Source organism: Argopecten irradians, chromosome 10 (genome assembly GCF_041381155.1).
Source record: "Argopecten irradians isolate NY chromosome 10, Ai_NY, whole genome shotgun sequence".
In the NCBI taxonomy this organism is placed as follows: domain Eukaryota; kingdom Metazoa; phylum Mollusca; class Bivalvia; order Pectinida; family Pectinidae; genus Argopecten; species Argopecten irradians.
In genome coordinates, this window is record NC_091143.1 from 12,839,882 (window position 1) to 12,858,951 (window position 19,070).

General features: G+C 37.6%; 1 protein-coding gene across 1 annotated transcript in view; it reads right to left on the reverse strand.

Moving 5' to 3' along the window:
- The window catches only part of LOC138333147 (mucin-19-like), a 134,070-nt gene that overhangs the window by 9,995 nt on the left and 105,005 nt on the right, over positions 1 to 19,070 (reverse strand). The window contains exons 67-93 of the mRNA XM_069281319.1: positions 18,496 to 18,671; positions 17,883 to 18,074; positions 17,077 to 17,298; positions 15,998 to 16,018; positions 13,441 to 13,694; positions 12,879 to 13,099; positions 12,363 to 12,580; positions 11,799 to 11,942; positions 11,191 to 11,355; positions 10,458 to 10,784; positions 9,768 to 9,876; positions 9,220 to 9,476; positions 8,695 to 8,850; positions 7,325 to 8,345; positions 7,019 to 7,172; positions 6,644 to 6,776; positions 5,991 to 6,324; positions 5,399 to 5,547; positions 4,942 to 5,128; positions 4,450 to 4,517; positions 3,633 to 3,941; positions 3,083 to 3,273; positions 2,204 to 2,363; positions 1,545 to 1,918; positions 1,072 to 1,275; positions 497 to 703; positions 257 to 385 (exon numbers count right to left, since the gene is read on the reverse strand). Of these exons, the coding sequence (XP_069137420.1) occupies positions 257 to 385; positions 497 to 703; positions 1,072 to 1,275; positions 1,545 to 1,918; positions 2,204 to 2,363; positions 3,083 to 3,273; positions 3,633 to 3,941; positions 4,450 to 4,517; positions 4,942 to 5,128; positions 5,399 to 5,547; positions 5,991 to 6,324; positions 6,644 to 6,776; positions 7,019 to 7,172; positions 7,325 to 8,345; positions 8,695 to 8,850; positions 9,220 to 9,476; positions 9,768 to 9,876; positions 10,458 to 10,784; positions 11,191 to 11,355; positions 11,799 to 11,942; positions 12,363 to 12,580; positions 12,879 to 13,099; positions 13,441 to 13,694; positions 15,998 to 16,018; positions 17,077 to 17,298; positions 17,883 to 18,074; positions 18,496 to 18,671 (6,082 nt within the window). The remainder of the gene's footprint in view (positions 1 to 256; positions 386 to 496; positions 704 to 1,071; positions 1,276 to 1,544; positions 1,919 to 2,203; positions 2,364 to 3,082; positions 3,274 to 3,632; positions 3,942 to 4,449; positions 4,518 to 4,941; positions 5,129 to 5,398; positions 5,548 to 5,990; positions 6,325 to 6,643; positions 6,777 to 7,018; positions 7,173 to 7,324; positions 8,346 to 8,694; positions 8,851 to 9,219; positions 9,477 to 9,767; positions 9,877 to 10,457; positions 10,785 to 11,190; positions 11,356 to 11,798; positions 11,943 to 12,362; positions 12,581 to 12,878; positions 13,100 to 13,440; positions 13,695 to 15,997; positions 16,019 to 17,076; positions 17,299 to 17,882; positions 18,075 to 18,495; positions 18,672 to 19,070) is intronic.

The following is a 19,070-nucleotide window of genomic DNA, read 5'->3' on the forward strand; positions in this document are numbered from 1 at the left end:
AAGTGTGGTTATAATTCCAAGACGGAATTTTATTTATTCTTATTAAGAGGATGTATTTAATTCAAGCTGAAGATTTATTGGGCAAATTATTATACGAAAATTTCTGGTGTCAAGACAAAGAAAGTCATGTAAACATATGAGAAAATGTGTTATCAACAGAAGTACACCACATGTAGCTAACTTCACTATTTCACATGTTCTTTTACGGCAACTTATCAAAATATCATTTTGTGATATAATAGTGATGCTTTCATACCTGTGTGTCGCTCATTTGCCTCTGTCTCTCCAGGGACAGTTCCTGGTCCAGAGACTCCATATTTTGGCGGTAGTCCTCCATCACGTGTTGTAAAGCCATCTGTTTGGCCTCTGGACACATCTGGTGCACCTGAAAATCAAAATCAATATCATTAATAATTGAAAATAAAAAAGTGAATTCGCGAATTTAACGAAATTTAAACACCCGCAAATATTACTAATTACGCAGTATATTCCTTACCTGTTTGAGTATATCTCTGTGTTTTTGTTTGGTGCCTTGGGTATGTTCCTCCTCCAGGTTTTTGTTGATGCGGTGGATATGCTCCTTCTCCTCGGCATCAAGTTCTGCTTCAGCAGCCTCTGATTCCTGCAGATGCAGCTGCTTCAGATATTCTAACTCCCTCTCAAGGTCGTCTGTCTGACCTTGCTCGATAAGCCTGGCTGATAACTAAATGCACAAAAAACATTCTCAAAGTAGTGTTTCAGCTGTCTAATTGATGCAATTCTATTTTTGACATTTTTCTTACAATTATGAATCCTCTATCCATTAAATTCAAATTTGGTTGATTAAATATAACCGATATATCTCTTCAGGATTTATGTTGCAAAAAAACTTTTCCTAAGAATCAACTTGAAAATAGATATTGTTATATAAAACCTACGTTTAATCTAGTTTTACTTTTCTGAAAATACAAATTCCACTTCCAATAGTGAAATGGAAAATATCGCAGTTACCTACAATGTCTCAGCGACCTAGAAACACTTTAGAGCATTATTTCAATGTAGTGTATATATGACAATAGGATTTTCCCCTACCTCACTGAGCTCGGCTTCATGCTGATCCTGCAGCTTGCCGAGTCTCTTCTTGCGTCTTTCAGCAATCCTGTCCTGCAGTGCTGAAATTTGTTGTTTGCGCTGGGTGTCGTGTTGGCGAGCAAGTTTTTTCTCGTTCTCCATGTGGTTTCTTAGGAGTTCCTCCTGTTGTTTTGCTGACAAGATTCCGTCCTGCGTCATCCTGGTCTGAAAACGCGAAAATTTGAAAGCGTAAAATAGGTTATGCCGCATTCAAAATCACAGGATTAATATTTCGCCGTTTATAAGTACATTTTTCTATATATATCAATTTAGAGGTAAAATCCGTTGTAATTATTTCATTGGTATTCAGAATTCATTTATTTCACGGTGTCCCAAAAATACGCAAAATCATGATATTCCTATTACATAATGATATAGTATGATATTCAAGCACCTAAAGTAGATTAGAAATATGAAGTAATACCAATACGTACCAGTTCATCCTGGAGCTTGCTGTCCATTTGTTTTCGTTCCTCCTCGTTCAGGTTCACATCAAGGTCAGTCTCGGATTTGGCTGAACCAGCAGCCTTCTCTGCCTGCAGAGTGTTCAGTAGCGCCTCCCAGCGGCGCAGTTTTTTATCGGCGTGACCAGCATCGCCTTCGACTGGTGACGGAAGTCCGTTCTCCTCGGCCTCCTTTGAGTGTTTGTCCCTTAACTGGGCTTCCTTCCTCCTCCTCTTGTCCTCAAGTCGTCTTCGGAGTTCGTAGGCTTGTCGTTCTTTATCGGACATGTGTTTGTTCATAGTGTTCTCGTAATCCTTCTCATAGTTGGAAAGGATGTCTTTCACCTGCTTATCATTCATGTCACCTGTTGATGGAGTAAATCTCTAAATCTGTATGAATGTTACCTATAGGCAGGTAACTTTTTCAAAATTTCAAAACCTGACATAGGAGAGTGTAGATGCTTACCAAAGTATTTTATGCAATAAAAACCAGGTGGTTGTTGACATATTTGGGAATTGTGTCTTTCTTTCTGATAGACCTTTTTAAATAGACCTTTTTAAAAAGTTTTGCCAAAGGCACTAAAGAAGCCAAGACCAAAGCGTCATTACATCCCGTGTATCAATAAGAAGCAAATATATTTAAACATTACCTTGTAGACGGTTGACCAGACCTCCTAGCTGATGGTCAACTGTGTCCTTGCGTTTGTCTTCCTCTGTTGTCAAGAGTTTGTTGATAGCATCTCTTTCTTCTTGGTCGAGTTCACGCTCCAATTGTAAACGCTCACCATTCTGTCTCCTCAGCAACTCGGCCTGTAATTGTAAATACAGTATGATGACACTGATAAATGATGTTTCAGGGTATAATGCTGAAACCTAGATCTATAGACGAATGGTGGGGCAAAGCCACGCCAAATAACCAAAAAAGAGATTCCCCGTTCATCCCTGAAATTTTATAATGGACTGTCCTAGGTCTGGAAGCAGAGGAGTCCAAATGTGACTTCAAGGGTGAATGAGTTAGCAGGAGTCAACTAGAAAAAAATCACCTCGTCATTTAAAGGTCTAAAACTTAATATAGATATATTACATGGTATGACAACGGTATGATGACACTGTAATTTCTGGTGTTTCAGGGTATGATGTTGAAACCTACACTTAGGGTGGGACGTCCACACCAAAATCAGAAGAGGGTGCCTAAACCCATCAATCCCTAAAATTTTATAATGGACTGTCCTGTCTTGAAGAAGAGGAGTCCAAATATGTCTTCAAGGGTGAATTAGGTAGTTAAAAAGTCAAATAAATTAATCACATCATCAGTTAAAGGTCCAATCTTAATATGAATATATTATATGCAGATCTGTATTATTTTCCATAAACATTGGCCTCTCTTTTCACTACTAAAGCACCATTGATACTGACAGGTTCAGGATTGTAGGCAAAATCTATGAGACTAACAAGACAAAATAACCAGAAAGTAATACAATATGGATTCCATCTCCCAAGAGTAATGCATTACAAACCACTCAGCTTACCTGTTTGCCTGTGCCACCTGTGAACCCTCCTACGTCGATGTTGGTGGTGTACATGGTGCCGCCCGCGGCAGAAGTACCACCCTTCTGTAACATGTCCCAGCTCTGCTGGTTGATAGGTAGACTGCCCGAGTTCAACTTGTCCAGCAAGAGTTGTAGGGCAGCCATAAGTTCAGCTTCACGGTTATTTCCACCTGAGAAAGAGGATTCCAGAATAAGACACGATTAAAATCAATGGTATACTTAATTGATTTTAACCCATTCACTCCTGGAGTTTCACAATGGACTGTGTCCAATAGTCCTTGATTAAGAAGAGTCTAGATGGGCCTTCAGGATGAAGGAGTTTAGGAAATTAATATTCTATATTGAGTTTTCTATTTAAGAAAATGATCTTCTCTTGTGAGCGATATTATTGAAATTTTACTCTCAGAAATAAATTATAGAACAATCAAAATCGTCTCACAGGGGCAGATAACTCTTTAACAATGATAATATGCTACAATTGAGAATAAAAGGTACTCCCTTTTTATTTAAAAGATAAAAGATGTCTAACCTGCAAATTTGTATTTATTTTGACCTCCTGCTCCTCCACTGAGTATGTTAATGGTATCTCCAGCACCCGTTAGGCTAGCCTGCTGGCCCCGAGCTGCCATTCGCGCCTCTAAAGCTTCCAACTGAGCAGGATCCAGGTTTTGGAGCAGGTTCTTAAGTTCTTCGTTCTGAGCACAGATTTTCTCGTAGAATCCCCTAAGGTCTTCTTGCTGTCGTGCCAACTGTGAGGCGAGATGAAGGTTTTGATCTTCCAGTTTGTCGTAGAAAACTCTGACATTGAAATTCTCCAAGTCTTCTTCACCTTTGACACCTGAAAAGACAATGGAATGATTAAGAACTTAACTTACTGTAAGGCTATGGTGAAAAAGAATATTTCACTTATTATTATTAAATGTACATGTGAATCAAAACTTTTTCAAAACATGTCTATTTTTTTTTGGTCGCATGTAAGTTACACTTGATTATACGCCACTCTCCTAATTTTCAGTAGAAAAAAATAATGGCTGATAAGCTGGAAAATATGGAACCGTTATTGATTCAGCTATATGGACAAAAGATATCTAATAAGCTCTTAAATCTTCTATGGTCAATCATATGCCCTATTGCCTTTTCACACCCAAATAGACCATCCAACTCTTACAGAAAGATTAAGGTGATACAGTTGTTGGTCCGTTCTTTGATGAGGTTATGTCGTATTGACAGCTAGGATTACCTCCCCTTATGCAGAACAATTTTTATACCATGCCTGTGAGACAGTCTGATAAAGAGTGAAAGAAACAGCTTTATTATCCCTGTTACAATACTACAGAGAAACTTACCCATAGAGACAAGGACGTCCATCTCTGCACCATCTCCTGAGCTTCTCGTCTCTAGACCACCATTTTCCCTACACATAATGACACATTCTTTATCTTTAACCATCCTCAAAATCATATGAAAATACATAATCATAATTTAGTAAACTTTCTTATTTTCGATCTTCCATCAAACCATATCGACTAGATTTTTAAACATTTTCGTAGCTGTTGTTTATTTATGACCTTATTTTAACTTAATCATTATCTTAAGATGAATTCATTAAAGAATGGAGACATTTATCTTGAAAGATATGTGCAATAAGTAATTAAATGTTATACATGTACAAATATTCTCACACTTTCTTGGAGATAGATAAAAAAGTAAGTAATTAACTGGTTCACCCATGAAGGTCATCCTGACCTTCGGTCAGAGATGACCTAAAAAAAACTAGACCAGTCCATTATAAAAATTCAGGTGTGAACGAATTAAATATTATAAAAACGTTCTCTTACATTCCCTCCTTGTTTGGCCAGTGGTCTGAGTCATATCTCATGAACTGTGGTACTGGAGGTGGCTCGCCCAGACTGCGATATGCTGGCTTCCAGTGCTTCATGGGATAGATACCAGCCTCTCTTGGGCGCCACACAATGACGGCCACAACCAACAGTAGAACCAAGATGGCGAAGAATACAATCATGCCTGTGGGAAAAATTTATATCATTATACTTAATATATTACATGACAACAATCAAGAAATTACTTTATCAATGTAACTTCAATTAAGTTACATTATTTTTTATGAGCATGCTGATAAGAGATTGAGGGAATTTTCATTTTTTGTCAACTCAAGCAGAAATTAAAATCTAGTGTTTTCATCTAAAGGAGGATTTAAAAGTTTTAGTTTAGGAAAAGAGGCGACAGAAAAGACAAAAAATGATGACATCTTTTGGCTGAAATCAACACACTCACCCTTGATAAGTCCCCAATCTGGGGCCAGATTTTCTGGGTCAGATCTGTAAAAGCCTAGAGCCGCTAAATTGGCGGATGTAGCACTGACAATACGAGAGGTTGAGGGATCACATGTTGTTCCTGCGGGCATGACACTGATGTAAACCAAACTGGAATGTAAGACAGCAAACATTCATGATATCATCAATCGGCTTTCCAAGTATGTAATTCACTGAACAATGAACTTGGGTCTCAGAGAAATTAAGCAATATTTTTTATTGAATAAGCTTTCTGAGGTGTCTAAATTTTTTTTATGAGTAGCATGATTTACTTTTTCCTTTGAGCAATTTTTTTAATTTGACATGCACTAGTTTCCTTATATAAGAATCCAATATTCAAAATAGATATTAATTCAAAAATCTTTTTATAGTCTGTGACTTCTAGATAATTTAGGCAGCATTTAATCTCGCATTTTAGTGATAGAAAATATCTCACTCAACATATGATGTTTTATCCTGGTTTCGGTCAAATTACTTACAGTTTGGCTTTAGCCAATGTTCTATATTTGTCTATGAATAAACCATATACTTGCTAAAAAGATAAGAGTATTTACCTGTTGGCGTCCTGAGCATCCTGGAACACGTATGTTCCAGCTTCAATGAACACATGTAGGAAAGTATTGATCACCAGAGTGGTTGTCTCAATCTTTGTTTTAAGTTCGGTGAACGCTCCGTAATCAAAGTTAGAGTTGGACGAGAACAGACTGTTGGGGAGGTACACTGGGTAGTGGCTCTTTGTACGGTCGGTAGTGTTCAACCAAATATTAAACACAACCATCTCATTCAGCTCTATACACAGGGCTGGGTTGTAGATCTGATTGGCGGGTATAGTAGTTGCTAAGAGACGTCTTCTTCTTCCGACAGCTCCTCCAAGTGTTGCTAGGGGCACTGAAACAGAACATAAGTTATCATTTAACTGACTAAACACAATGGACCTACAATAATCCAGTCGCTGACAGTGCAGAAAAAACACCATAATCCAGATGGGAATATCAGGGAACAAATCTTATCATTAATTACCAGTAAGTAAAGGGGAAAAAGAATGAAAATAGCTTGGCCAATAATAATTGATTAAAGAAAGTACTTAAAATGATCTAGATAGTCCAAACCATTTGTTAATTTTGCCATAGGCTGTTTTGAATATTTTCTTCATTTTTCTTTTAAATTTTCTTTTTCAGTGGAAGGTTCTAAAACTGATAGCACTTACCACCAATAGCAGCCGCCGCATCAGTTGCTGAAGCATACAGAGAACCTGTGACACCCGTGTCCCAGAAGTTTACGAAAACTGAGGTTTTGGCTCCAACAGTTCCAGACACAGGGCCAAGAGAGTCAGTCATCAGCTGTTCATAGAGAGGTAAATCAGTCATCGATAATCTTTATGACAGGAATGCGCTCACCATCATTTTATATCAGGAAATTTATTAATGAACAAGAGTAAACACTAGATAGCTTGGGGCAATCAAAACCTTTTGAACGTATCACATGATGTTAATCAGTCAACATGTTTTAAATCTCAACACAAAATGTTTCATTATACTATAGGTCTGAAATGTGCCTCAAGTTGATGGTTAAGTGTGCTTACCTGTGTGGTGGCATTTCCTGTGACCGGGTCTGTGGTTACCACACTGATCTGCCCAGTTGATGGTGATACTTCTATGGTAACGGTCGGCATGGTGGTCGCACGGCAAGCGAAGTCACAAATAGTGTCTGGATCCTGATAGGAAGAACATTGGCATCTGGAAAACAAAATAAAAAATGAAGTCTTAAACCTTGTACTACTTATCTATGACATTAGCGGTATAAAGCAGCTGCATGCACAATCTGAGAAATCTCTTACGACTTAAACCGGCGACAAATCAGTGAATGATGGAATAAATACAATACTTACACGCCCATTTCTGTGTCATAGTAAGCGGGTCCAGTTCCTGCTGGATCACACATGTTATCACAGTTCATAGATGTAGTAGTGACGCATGCACGAGTTAAACTATTCCTGGACTCGGATAAGGCACAGATCTCATCGACGATCCTTTGGCAGTCAGTGTCACTATCTCCGTCATATTGTTCTCTGTTAATGTCGTCATAGTACATGAAGCCGGGTAAACATACACAGGCACCTGTCGACTCTTGGAAGTCGCGGTATCTACCGATACAGGCACAAGAGGCCCTGCTGTCACTTGCTCGAGCGTTACTTCCACATAGTTTACATTGCTGAGAAGCTATCTCGTTACTGAAGGAGTCGTCTGCACATCTGATGCAGCTTGCTGAACTTGAAGCCTTTACTGTTGTGCCGTACGTTCCAAGTGGACAAGGAGTTTGTTCGTGAGATCCCATCGGACAGTAGTATCCAGCTGTGCAGGGATTTGTGTCTCCATGGCCGGTACCCTCAGGACACCAGAACCCAGGTGGACAAAGCAAACATTCTCCACTTCCAGTCTGGTTGTTGTAGGTTCCAGCAGGACAGATGTCGCAGGATTGAGTCGGGTTGTATCGTATGCCAGCGTGGTTTATCGCACGGTATCCAAGGTCACAATCCAAGGTCATGTTACTTCCTTCCGGACAGTATTTTGGGAACAAACAACTCACCGGTACGTCTGTGCCATAGTCACAGTGGTAACCTGGGGGACAGATTGGCGGCAATCCTGTTGTGGCATTACAGTAGTGCCCTGGTCTACATAGCTCCTCCAAAGACGAGCCTTCTGGACACTCATATCTCGGCTGACAGGGGATACCCTGGGTGTTAATGGTGTCGTTCGGACAGTAGTAACCAGGTCGACAGAGCTGGCAGTCAGTGTAGGCTGCCGCCCCGGTGCCATTCCTCATCCTGCCAGCAGGACAGAGGGAAGGTTCCATACCTTCAAGGCAGTAGTATCCTTCCCAGCAAGGATAGTCTATGTAGTCTGCCATTCCTGTAACACAGAGTTGTATCCTTATAACAATTTGTATCCTTATAACAATAGTCCATACTATCAGCCATATGGCTGATAAATGCTTTAAGTTTGCGGTATCTTATTTTCAAATCTGAAAGCTATTTATGCTGAAAACCTAGTCTCGAATCTTAATGTTTTCTAACGTGTTTATGAATCTTGAATTATTAGCAGGGTTTAAATTTCCTCATACACAGGTTGAATTTTGTTGATATTGGTCAATTGAACCATAGAAAATTGTTCTTATTATGCCAGTTGTCTTTGTAAAAAGGTGGTAGCTAAGGCAGGTTTTAATGTTGTACCATTCAGTTATGTGAAAATAGGATTGTACCTGTTTGGTTACAGAAGTAGCCAGCAGGACATGGATAACAGTCGGTGACAACAGCCGCTCCGGTGTCGTTCCTGTATGTCAGGTACGGACATGGTGTGGTCTGGTTCCCTTCAGGGCAATAATACCCAGCCGGACACTCCACAGGTACAGCCGTTCCTAAAACCCAACAAAATACAGGTGAACACTGACTAGACTAGAAGTAACTTTTATTAGGAGCATGATTTATACCTAGTCTTGACAAAAATTTGGTGCTTAGAAGTTTGAAAATTTTTATCATGAAACTTTGAGATCAAGACATGATGAAATAGAAATGGGTAACTCCTTCCAACATCATGGTACTTACAAATAATTAAAATGTTCTTTATAAACAATTATTGATATAATATTGATTTCATAGCATATCTCTAAAGAAATAATTCAAGAAAAATCATTATTTTCTTTGTGTGAATTTGATATAATATAATTAGGGCAAAATTACGACTAGTTCTGCAGATGGCAATGTTTGATTTTTCCAGTACAATTTACCTTCGTTACACAAGAATCCTGCAGGACACTTGATACAGTCTGACACTGCTGCACCTCCCGGAGTTCCTCGGTATGTATCTTTCGGACAAGGTATTGGTTCCGTTATTCCTATTGGGCAATAATATCCACTGGGACAGAGACCTGCGCACTCATCGTTAGCATTACAGGTGAAATTGGTGACAACGGTGGGCATGTCATCCCTGGAGCCGGACTTACAGAAATATCCGGAGGCACATGCCTCATACAGCTGACCATTCCTGGAAAGTTAATAGGACAAAGCTCTGAATCAAAATTTAAGCACTGAAGGTTATAAAAATTCTACAAACCATTATTCATTCTAAATATAAAAAGTTTTTGTTTTGTTTTATCTTATACACTATCTGTTTGTTTCTTTCCTTTTGTTTTATGTCTTATTATTAGCAAGGGTCATATAAGGCAGTAACAGGTTTAGGGTGTGACGGAAAGCTGGAGTACCCCGAGTAAAAACCACCGATCTGGGATTCAAACTCGAAACTGAAGCACTTGTAATAACGCTAGTAGCAACATACCTGCAGTAGTTACCAGCCAAACAAGGGAGACAATCCGATTGTGTTTTCAGCCCAGTCATGTTTTCATAGGTGAATGTTCCATTGGCACACGCTGTAGGATACTGACTTCCTGTTGACAGTAAAACATTTATATATCTTTGATTTTATTCTTTACACCATAAACCATAGAGAATATATTTCAAAACAGGAGAAATAGATATAAACAGTGGTGATATAATTTTATCTCTACTGTATAACCTTTATTTAACATCTGACCCCAAGATCATGAAACAATCTTAAGACTTAAATAGTCTTATAAAGACTTAGCCAATCACAGATGACGTTACATAAAGTTACATAACTTTTTATTGGCAAAGCAAAACTTAGCCAATCATAGATGATGTTACAAAAAGGTTACACCACTATTATTGGCTAAGCAAAAACTTCAGTCTAAGACTGTTTCATAATCCTAGGGCCAGATGTTCAATAACAGGAGGCTTTGTTTCCTACACTACTGTACAATGATTTCTATATCATGAAGAGACACACTTTTCACATTTCCCCTCAATAAAAAAAACTGCGGAAGTATGACAAAATGGCAAAATATTTGAAGCTTGAAATGAACAATAATACGATTCTTTAAAGAGGTAATTTTAAACCTGGTGATTGTAAAATTTCTGGATTTGGCCACAATAGGTCAGGTCCACTTACCAGCTGGACAGTAGCTGTAGGGCTCGCAGATCTTCTTCTCTGGGTTCAATGACCCCACACAGTAGTAGCCCTCAGGACAGTCGACACAGGATGACTGACCAACATTGTCCTGATACTGGCCGCCTGGACATGGGATCGGGGCGACAGATCCTTCAAGACAGTAGTAACCGGCCGGACAGATAAACTCAGTGGGGGAAGCTTGGATTGTCGAGTCATTAGCTGGACAGTAGTATCCGGCCGAACACTTGGTAGTGGCTTCAGTCTGGCCTGGGTTTGCGCAGTAGTAACCCCCCGTACAAGGGAGACAATCATCGGGACTTGCAGCACCTAAAAGTAAAAATAGTACATAGAACACTTAATTACTAAATCTATACATCAAAGTTTATGTGTAATGTCACTAACATTATTGTTATGTAGTAACACTAAGATAATAAGAATAAGTAAATTTTGTAAATCATTTTAACTCATTCATCCCTGAAATTCTAAAATGGACTATTCCAGACTTTGAACTAGAAGAATCTAAATGCGTCTTCAGGGGTGAATAGGTTAAATCTGTGACTTTGGTATACATTGAAAAGTTGGATATAGAGCCCATACAAGACTATGTGTGGAAGAATTGGCAGATATAACAGCAAAACATGGTTGTTCCCTCCCCTGAACCATTTGGGGAAATAAAGTCAACATCAAGAATCAACTTAAGCATTGAAACATGTTAGTGTGTGAAGTCACAAACCTGTAAAGTTGCGGATGGTTCCTGCTGGGCAAGGTATCCGTAGGGCAGTGCCAGAGGGACAATAGTGGCCAACTGGACACAATCCACTGTCTGGATAGGCGGCGGAAGCGTTGGCATATCTATCAAAGGCACCACCCTGACAGAAATAGCCAGCATCACAATCACCTGTAAAAAGGATAGTTCAGTTCAAGTAAGACTGGCATAAAATGGTAACACATACTACATGTAAAAAAAATGTTTCAAGACTGGCATAAAATGGTAACACATACTACATGTAAAAAAAATGTTTCGATGATCCTACATGTAAAACAGTTTACTGTATACAGGCTAAATTTTACCAGTGGTTTATTTTTAATATATTCACGATTTCACTGTAATCTGCGATTTCACACCCATAAATAAAACAGAACAATAGTATTATTTAAATACATGAAACATAAGGGATAGGCGAAATTAAACCTTCACAAAAATGTTCCTTAAAGGACGTCGCAAAATATTGACCTGCAAATTTAATTCTCTATACAATATATCCTGGGGTTTAAAAGCTTGAGTTACAATTCTTTATGCAGTAATACATTACAGTGGTTTTACACCTGTGCTGGACTAACCTGTGGGGATACTGTTTCCGAGTCCAAGACAGTATTTGCCGACCGGACAGTCTGTACAGTCGGAGAGCTGTCCCATTCCTGTCAGGTTGTTGTAGGTACCTGCTGGACAGGCTATCGGCGGAGTACCAGCCTCACAGTAGTAACCTACAACAGAAAATAAAAGCATAAGAAATTACATCTTTCGGCATCTTACACATCAATGTTGTTTGGCTGATGTTTACTACATTGAATTACATGTATATAACTTGGAAAGCTTGATTGTTTCATAGAAACACTGGGGAACTAAGATTGATTAAAGGGGAGATAATCTAGGCATCATCAATCTGTTTATAAATTATTAATAACAAATCTAGAAATTTTAAGTGACAACCTACCTGTGGATGGAGATGATCTTTCTGTTAGACATTAAGGGAGATAATCTACCTATCAAGGGAAGTAATCTGCCTATCTTGGGAGATAATACATTCACTTAGGCTGAATGCAACCTGAACTGATAAACTACACATAAGGAAGAGAATCTATATGCCAAGGTGGATAACCTCTCTGTTAGGGGAGACAACTTACCTGTCTTACAGTCCTCTGGAGTGGACATGTTGGAGTACAGACACATCTTGTTGACGGGGCAGGAGAGACAAGAATCTTGTCCTAAATTGGGTTGGTAGGTGCCTATGGCACATCCTTCTTCGACTAGAGCTCCAGAAATACAGAAGTGGCCCACAGGACAAATGTAGCCCTCCGTGGCGTTAGGAACGGCCTGGGTGGCACCTCCAGTACAGATGTACCTGAAAAATAAATACGACACTGTTACTGTCTAAAAAGATATATCTGCTTGGGCTTTCAAAAGAATTTTCACTGCTTGAAAGTCTGTGTTGTGACATCAGTTTTACCGGATACATTAATCTGAATTTTGAGAATTAGACACTACCAACTGACATGCAGATACTGTCTTTACACAAACTAAACTTTTATTAAGTTTTAATATATTTTTATTCCCTTTTCATTACTAGACTGGGATTATTGAGTGCCAAAAATGCTCAAAGAATGACCACTGAACCACAAAGAGTTTAGTGTCACACTTACCCTGCGCTACAGTTGAGTGCTTCGGTGACCTTGGTGAAGGCAGCTTGGTTACAGTAACGTCCCGCTGGACATGGTTCACACTCACTTTCCGAGCTCATCTGTATTCGTGTGGAGAAGGTTCCGAGAGGACAAGGGACGGGGTAGGTTGTTCCGTTAGGACAGAAATAGCCAGTTGGACACTGGTCATTGCCGGTAAAGGTCACGTTATGAGTCTGGTTCACCTTGAAAAGTTAAACGTTGAAATTTTCATAAATGTGGATTAATTCACTGTAAAAACATGTTTGTGGAGCTAAAATGGGTGTCCTTTTAATTATATTTCACTAGCACACAATGTTTCTTTGCTACACAATGAGAAGACAGTCAAATGCAATAATATTTCATTATCAAATAACAAATTTTGATTCTCTCTCAACAATATTTTGTTTTCCATCCAGTATCACTTTGTTTTCACGTAATAATTTATCTATTTCTCATGGCTGTTTAAAGTAACCATGCTATTTCTTTTCCCAAATATTTTCAGGATAGAGAATAGTTTTATATTCAGCATGAACTTTGAACTTACCAGATGATCTACAGGTGATCGTGAATTTGAGCCACCTGTACAATAGAATCCTCCCCAGCACTCTGCAACAGGGGCAGATAACCCTGCCTGATCACAGTACAAACCAGCCGTACATGATGTACAGTTGTCAATGTCACTGAGGTACTGGTTTGGTCCAAAGCTTCCGGCTGGACAGGGGAATGTCTGGGCCGCTACGGTTCCTTCTGGACAGTAATATCCTACTGGACACGGCGAGGGGGAGACAACTGGTACACCTGTCAACAAATTGCAACTTTCAAACTCTGATTTCAAATTTTTCGGATACAAGCAATGAGTTCCATTGGTTCCAGCAAAGATGATGATACTTTTTGACCATTGCAAGCATCAGAAAATCGTCTGGAATAACAAACTGGCATTTCTATATCATAATTTCTAGCATTGATTTTAAAGAGAACAGATAATTCATAATGTCACTATACTACAAAGGTATAAGGTCTCCTTAGAATTGCTAAATTATAATTTAGATTCATATTCCATGTTTCCTGCAAAAAAAGGGAAGCACATTTCTAAATTTCATCCTTTTATTATGTTAAGATCTGTTTTTAATTTAATCAATGTAAGGCATTCCATGTTTGAAATGTCTGATTGAATTAATGGATGTCATGCTATGTAATAAATCCTTTTGAGTCTGAAAATAATTATTCTCTAAGATTTAAAAAAATGGCCTAGGATATTCAGTAACAGCTTCAGGTAAGTTATATAAAGATTTAAAAAATTGGCCTAGGATATTCAGTAACAGCTTCAGGTAAGTTATATAAAGATTTAAAAAATTGGCCTAGGATATTCAGTAACAGCTTGAGGTAAGTTATATACATATGTATTTATGAAAGTAACTTCAGCAAACTTAACAGAAATATTCAAAATGGGGATGCATACAGTATTTATATAGATTAAGCATGTTCCTTTACAAAAGCCAGTGATACTGAAACACACATGTATAAGAAATATCTCTCCTTTTGGATGTATACTTTGTGGAGTAAGCAGTGATATAACAGAATTCAAACTGTAACAGTTGTGTATAACTCTCAGCAAAAGTGTCACCAGTGTCAAGACAGAAGTATACGTCAAAAAGCAAGTAGAAAAATGTATGTCTAACAATATATATACTTATATACAGTAAAACCTGTCTATGATGACCACCCAAGAGACAACAAATTTAGCCAAGTAGTTTTTAGACACCGGTCAAATTGTGCAGAAATTGATAATTTTGGATACCAAGAAAGCTGTCTTATTAAGCAGTTGGTCGTTATACTGTGGTGGTCTCTAACACATTTTTGGCATGTATATGAAAAGGTTATTAGCCACCTGATAATACCAGAAAGATACATTTATGTATTCATAAACAATATTATGACATATTTTTCAGGACAATAGTTATTTCCCCTTTCAACAAATTCAAAAGCTTTCGATGTGAACCTGATTACATATCAAACTAGCAGGGGTTTCATGTTTCAAGGTCAAAATACTATAGATACCATATTTTACTTTGCTGTACGATTCATAAAATATTTTGAGAAAACCCTGAATTTGAATTTCTTATAGAAAATGATGGGTACCTTGTACCTTATTCACCAACCCAAATCATGCAGACAGAATTTTACAACTGGTACAATACAACATCAAGGAATATTTTCTTAACTCACTCACCCCTGAAGACACATTTACATTCTTCTAAATCAAAGACGAGACAAGTTCATTATCAAATTTCAGGGGTGAATGAGATAACATGCAAAATCACCAAAACATCACCATGGCAATGATATACTAGGGACCAATCATTATTTAAGGCAGGTATTGGAGGGACACCAGTTATTGTACAGGGAAGGTACATTGTCCATTCCGAGGGTAAAAGGACTCCTCTAATATCTTCATGCATGGAAATAACTATAGAAAACCAGTACACAAAAACAACAGTAGTCCACCTTCACCAAATAATACTGATCATGCAAATATTTTGGGTTAAAAAAGGTATACATATGACTATTTGTAGCAAGGGCAAGGAAATGGGAACAGGAAAGGACAACGTTTGATATTCATGCATCGCTATCCAATACCTGAAATACAGGGACGAATCACACGAGGGGCTAGTTGATAAGATTTGAGCTCAGGGTTCAATCACAGCCTGCATCCCACAGGACACGTTCTTTGTTCATTACCATCATCATTTTGCTATTTGTTCATTGATTATAGTAACTGGAAGGGAATGTCATAAAACTTTGGGGGAAGGATAGGGTACCAAGTTTCGTCATTACATGAAGGGGTTGAGGAATGGGAAATGTATTTGGAGGAAATGGGAGTATGGGCATGTGTGTGGGGATTTAAATGGTGGGAGTGGTGGGAGGGGTTGGGGTGGGGTGGGGGGTGCTGGGTAGGGAGAAAGTGTAAATGGGGGTGTTGGGATTGAAATGGTGGGGTGGGGGGTCAAGGTAACAAATATAAAATCATGCAATAAATGGTACAACATGTGATAGAATGGCAGAAATATCAAGCGAGCAAACAAATCAAATCAATTAATTACCACTGGTGCAGGTATAATTTCCTGTAAAAAGGTAAACACAAAAACAAACAAAAATAAAATTGTTATCAAGGCTGTAAATAATATTCAATGTTAGAATATCGAAGTATTTATAAAGAAAAAGGGAAACTTATGTAAAAGAGATGAATTAATCATTACTGTAGAAATTAGCATTACATAAGATATGTATTTACATCATTATCTTACTATAAAATTGATGTTATATTAAAGGTTTCTCTACTCATAAGGTTATACAGAAGTTGTTTGATAAGTAGGTTATCAATTTAATTGTTAATAAGAAGAAAATATCATTATAGTATCCTGATGTTAGTACACCTAATTTAACAATTGTATTATTCATAGAAAATTAATAAATACAAGTTGCTCGCAAAATTGCATTCAAAAACATTTTTAATTAGTGAAGTAAGTCATTAACATATGCTTAATTCCTTGGTCTAAATATGTTATAATATTAATGAAAACTAAAGCTAGCTATTGCTTGTACAGATTTCTCATTACCTAACAAATATAAGCATTGTTTTTCTGTGACATTTTACTCCAACAAGGAACAGATGGAAATATGTTCTTATTCTCAATTATTAACCTCAATCTTTTTGATATCTGCATTTTTGTTTTGAAAGAACATTTATTCAGAAAAATTAAACACAATACTCTTGATATTAAAAGTTAAAGATCAAGAATTTTTCGTGCATGCATTTATTTTCTCTTGATAAACATATTCTATGTTAAGCAACCTGAAATATTCCAAGATAAATGATTTCTTTCCTGTAAATTCAAATCCTAGCACTTTTTAAGGAATTACGTGCAAATCAAAATACTTCAAGCACTAGCTAAAATTTTAACATTTTACCAACCACTAACACCTTTTGACGACTGACCAAAATTCAAGCACTATTTGCCTTTTTATACAAGCTATTAAAAATCAATATCCATACTACTGAAAAAGAAGTATATTAAAAAAAAGAAAGGTATTTCCATAGAAACAAAAACCTTGGACCAGTTTCCATAGAAACAAAAAAACCTTCGACCAGTTCAAGTTAAGTGAAAAAAACAAGAGTTACCTCCTAGTGGATCGCAGTAAAATCCGGGTGGACAGATATCACATGTCCACTCTCCTGTGTTAAACTGGTAGGTTCCATTAGGACAGATATCTGGATTGGCCGACGCCTCCAAACAGAAGTGACCCTGGGGACACACGTAGAGGGCAGGAGTGTTGCTGCTCTGTCCCCCAGGGCAGTAGTAACCAGGTGAACAGTTACCGTCGGGTACAACATTGCCCGAGCCTAAACAAACAGTCGTAAGTTTTAATGCTGTGTCGATTTATAACATATATATTTTATAACTTTTAAAAAACATATTTTGTTAGCACTTTACACAGATTTTCACACAGACTCAGAAAAAAGTTTGAAAAAGCATGATGAAGTTCAAGTGTATGATACACTTAAGTGGACCTCCGATAATCCAGACGCTCATATTCTAGACGAAAATGTCAGGCAACAGATTAAAATAACATTATATATGGATTACGAACACAGAATGCTGCAGTCTGGAAGATTTTGTAATTGGTCAATTTACGCTGGCAACAAAGGTGTGCAGGATATTTAGGCTTAATTGTATACAGTATTAGAATATAGAATCTAATTAAGGTTTGGTATGTATATCTCAATGATTTATCAAATTTCATCATAGCTTAATCATACCGAAATGTCTTATGTCTAGATATATTATCATTCAGACGATCCTCATCTTGACAGAACATGCTAGCTGTATATAATCTAATTACCTTATATTCATCAGATTTCTTCAATGGCGTTATCATCCTGAAACAACTTTTTGATAATATTGTAAACATTTAGATAGTTCTTACCTTGACAATACATGCCAGCTGTACAGTTGTCACACTCGTCAAGAGAGGCTCGGTTGGTTGAGTTAGCGAATGTACCCGAGGGGCAGGGTACAGGTGTTTCTGTACCCTCTATACAATAGTGACCCTCGGGGCAGATCTTTTGGGTAGGGACGGTGCTCCGGTCATCACAGTACCAACCAGCGGTACAGTTACCTAGGGACGAAGATCATCATAAACTTAACTCTGTCACCCCTGAAAATTCATAATGAACTATTCCAATCTTTGAATTAGGAGAGTTCAAATGTGTCTCCAGGGGTGCATGCATTAACAAATATATAAATAATTCTTTTAAAAAAAACTTTAGTGACATTGAATATTTTCAGTGAACAAAAACTTATTGGAAACAGTTTTTAAATCCTTATATAGATCTGCAATATTCCTCATGAAATTTCAAAGAATCAGCAATTTCAATTTATTTTGTAAACAAAAGCTTCTGAAAATAATTTTTCTGCATAATTTCAAGATAAGTTTAACTGATTGATGTATAGATGAATGTTTTTCTCAGCAGCACATTTCTAATTTTTTTCCAGAAAAGAAACGGCATATACACGATAAAGTCAATATTGTTTCTCACCTGTGGGAATGGTCAGTCCAGCTGTTTCACAGTACTGTCCTCCGTCACATGGTACAGGTTTATCTGTTCCTACTGGACAGTAGTAGCCAGGGGGACAGATTCCACCCGTCGACATGGTGAAGTTGGAACAGGTACAATCCCATAGTGGAGCACATGTGTCGTTAGAATAAAGGTCGCTGGAAAAATAAACAGGTATTGTTACAATTCTGATTAGAGAACTAAGTAAGTCTACTTAATGTACAGGTCAGTGAAATATACAAGTGTTTTAAGAGGTCACTGAATATATTCAAAAGCTTTTAGAAGTCAATTTAATATTAAAATGATTTTAAAAGCCACCAAAGTACACAATCAGGTATTCATGATTGTATACTGGTCTCTGAAATACACAGGTGTACAAGTTATAGAAATCAAAGTACTGAAACTTAAACCTAAAGGAACTTTGTAAATAGGATAAGAAGATAAAGTTCAGTGTTTCTGGTTTCAGGTTAAAATGGAAAATTCATACATTCATAGTCAAAAGGAAAATTACGATCCTTCACAAAATAATTTTTAGAGATTAGAACTTAATTAGAAAT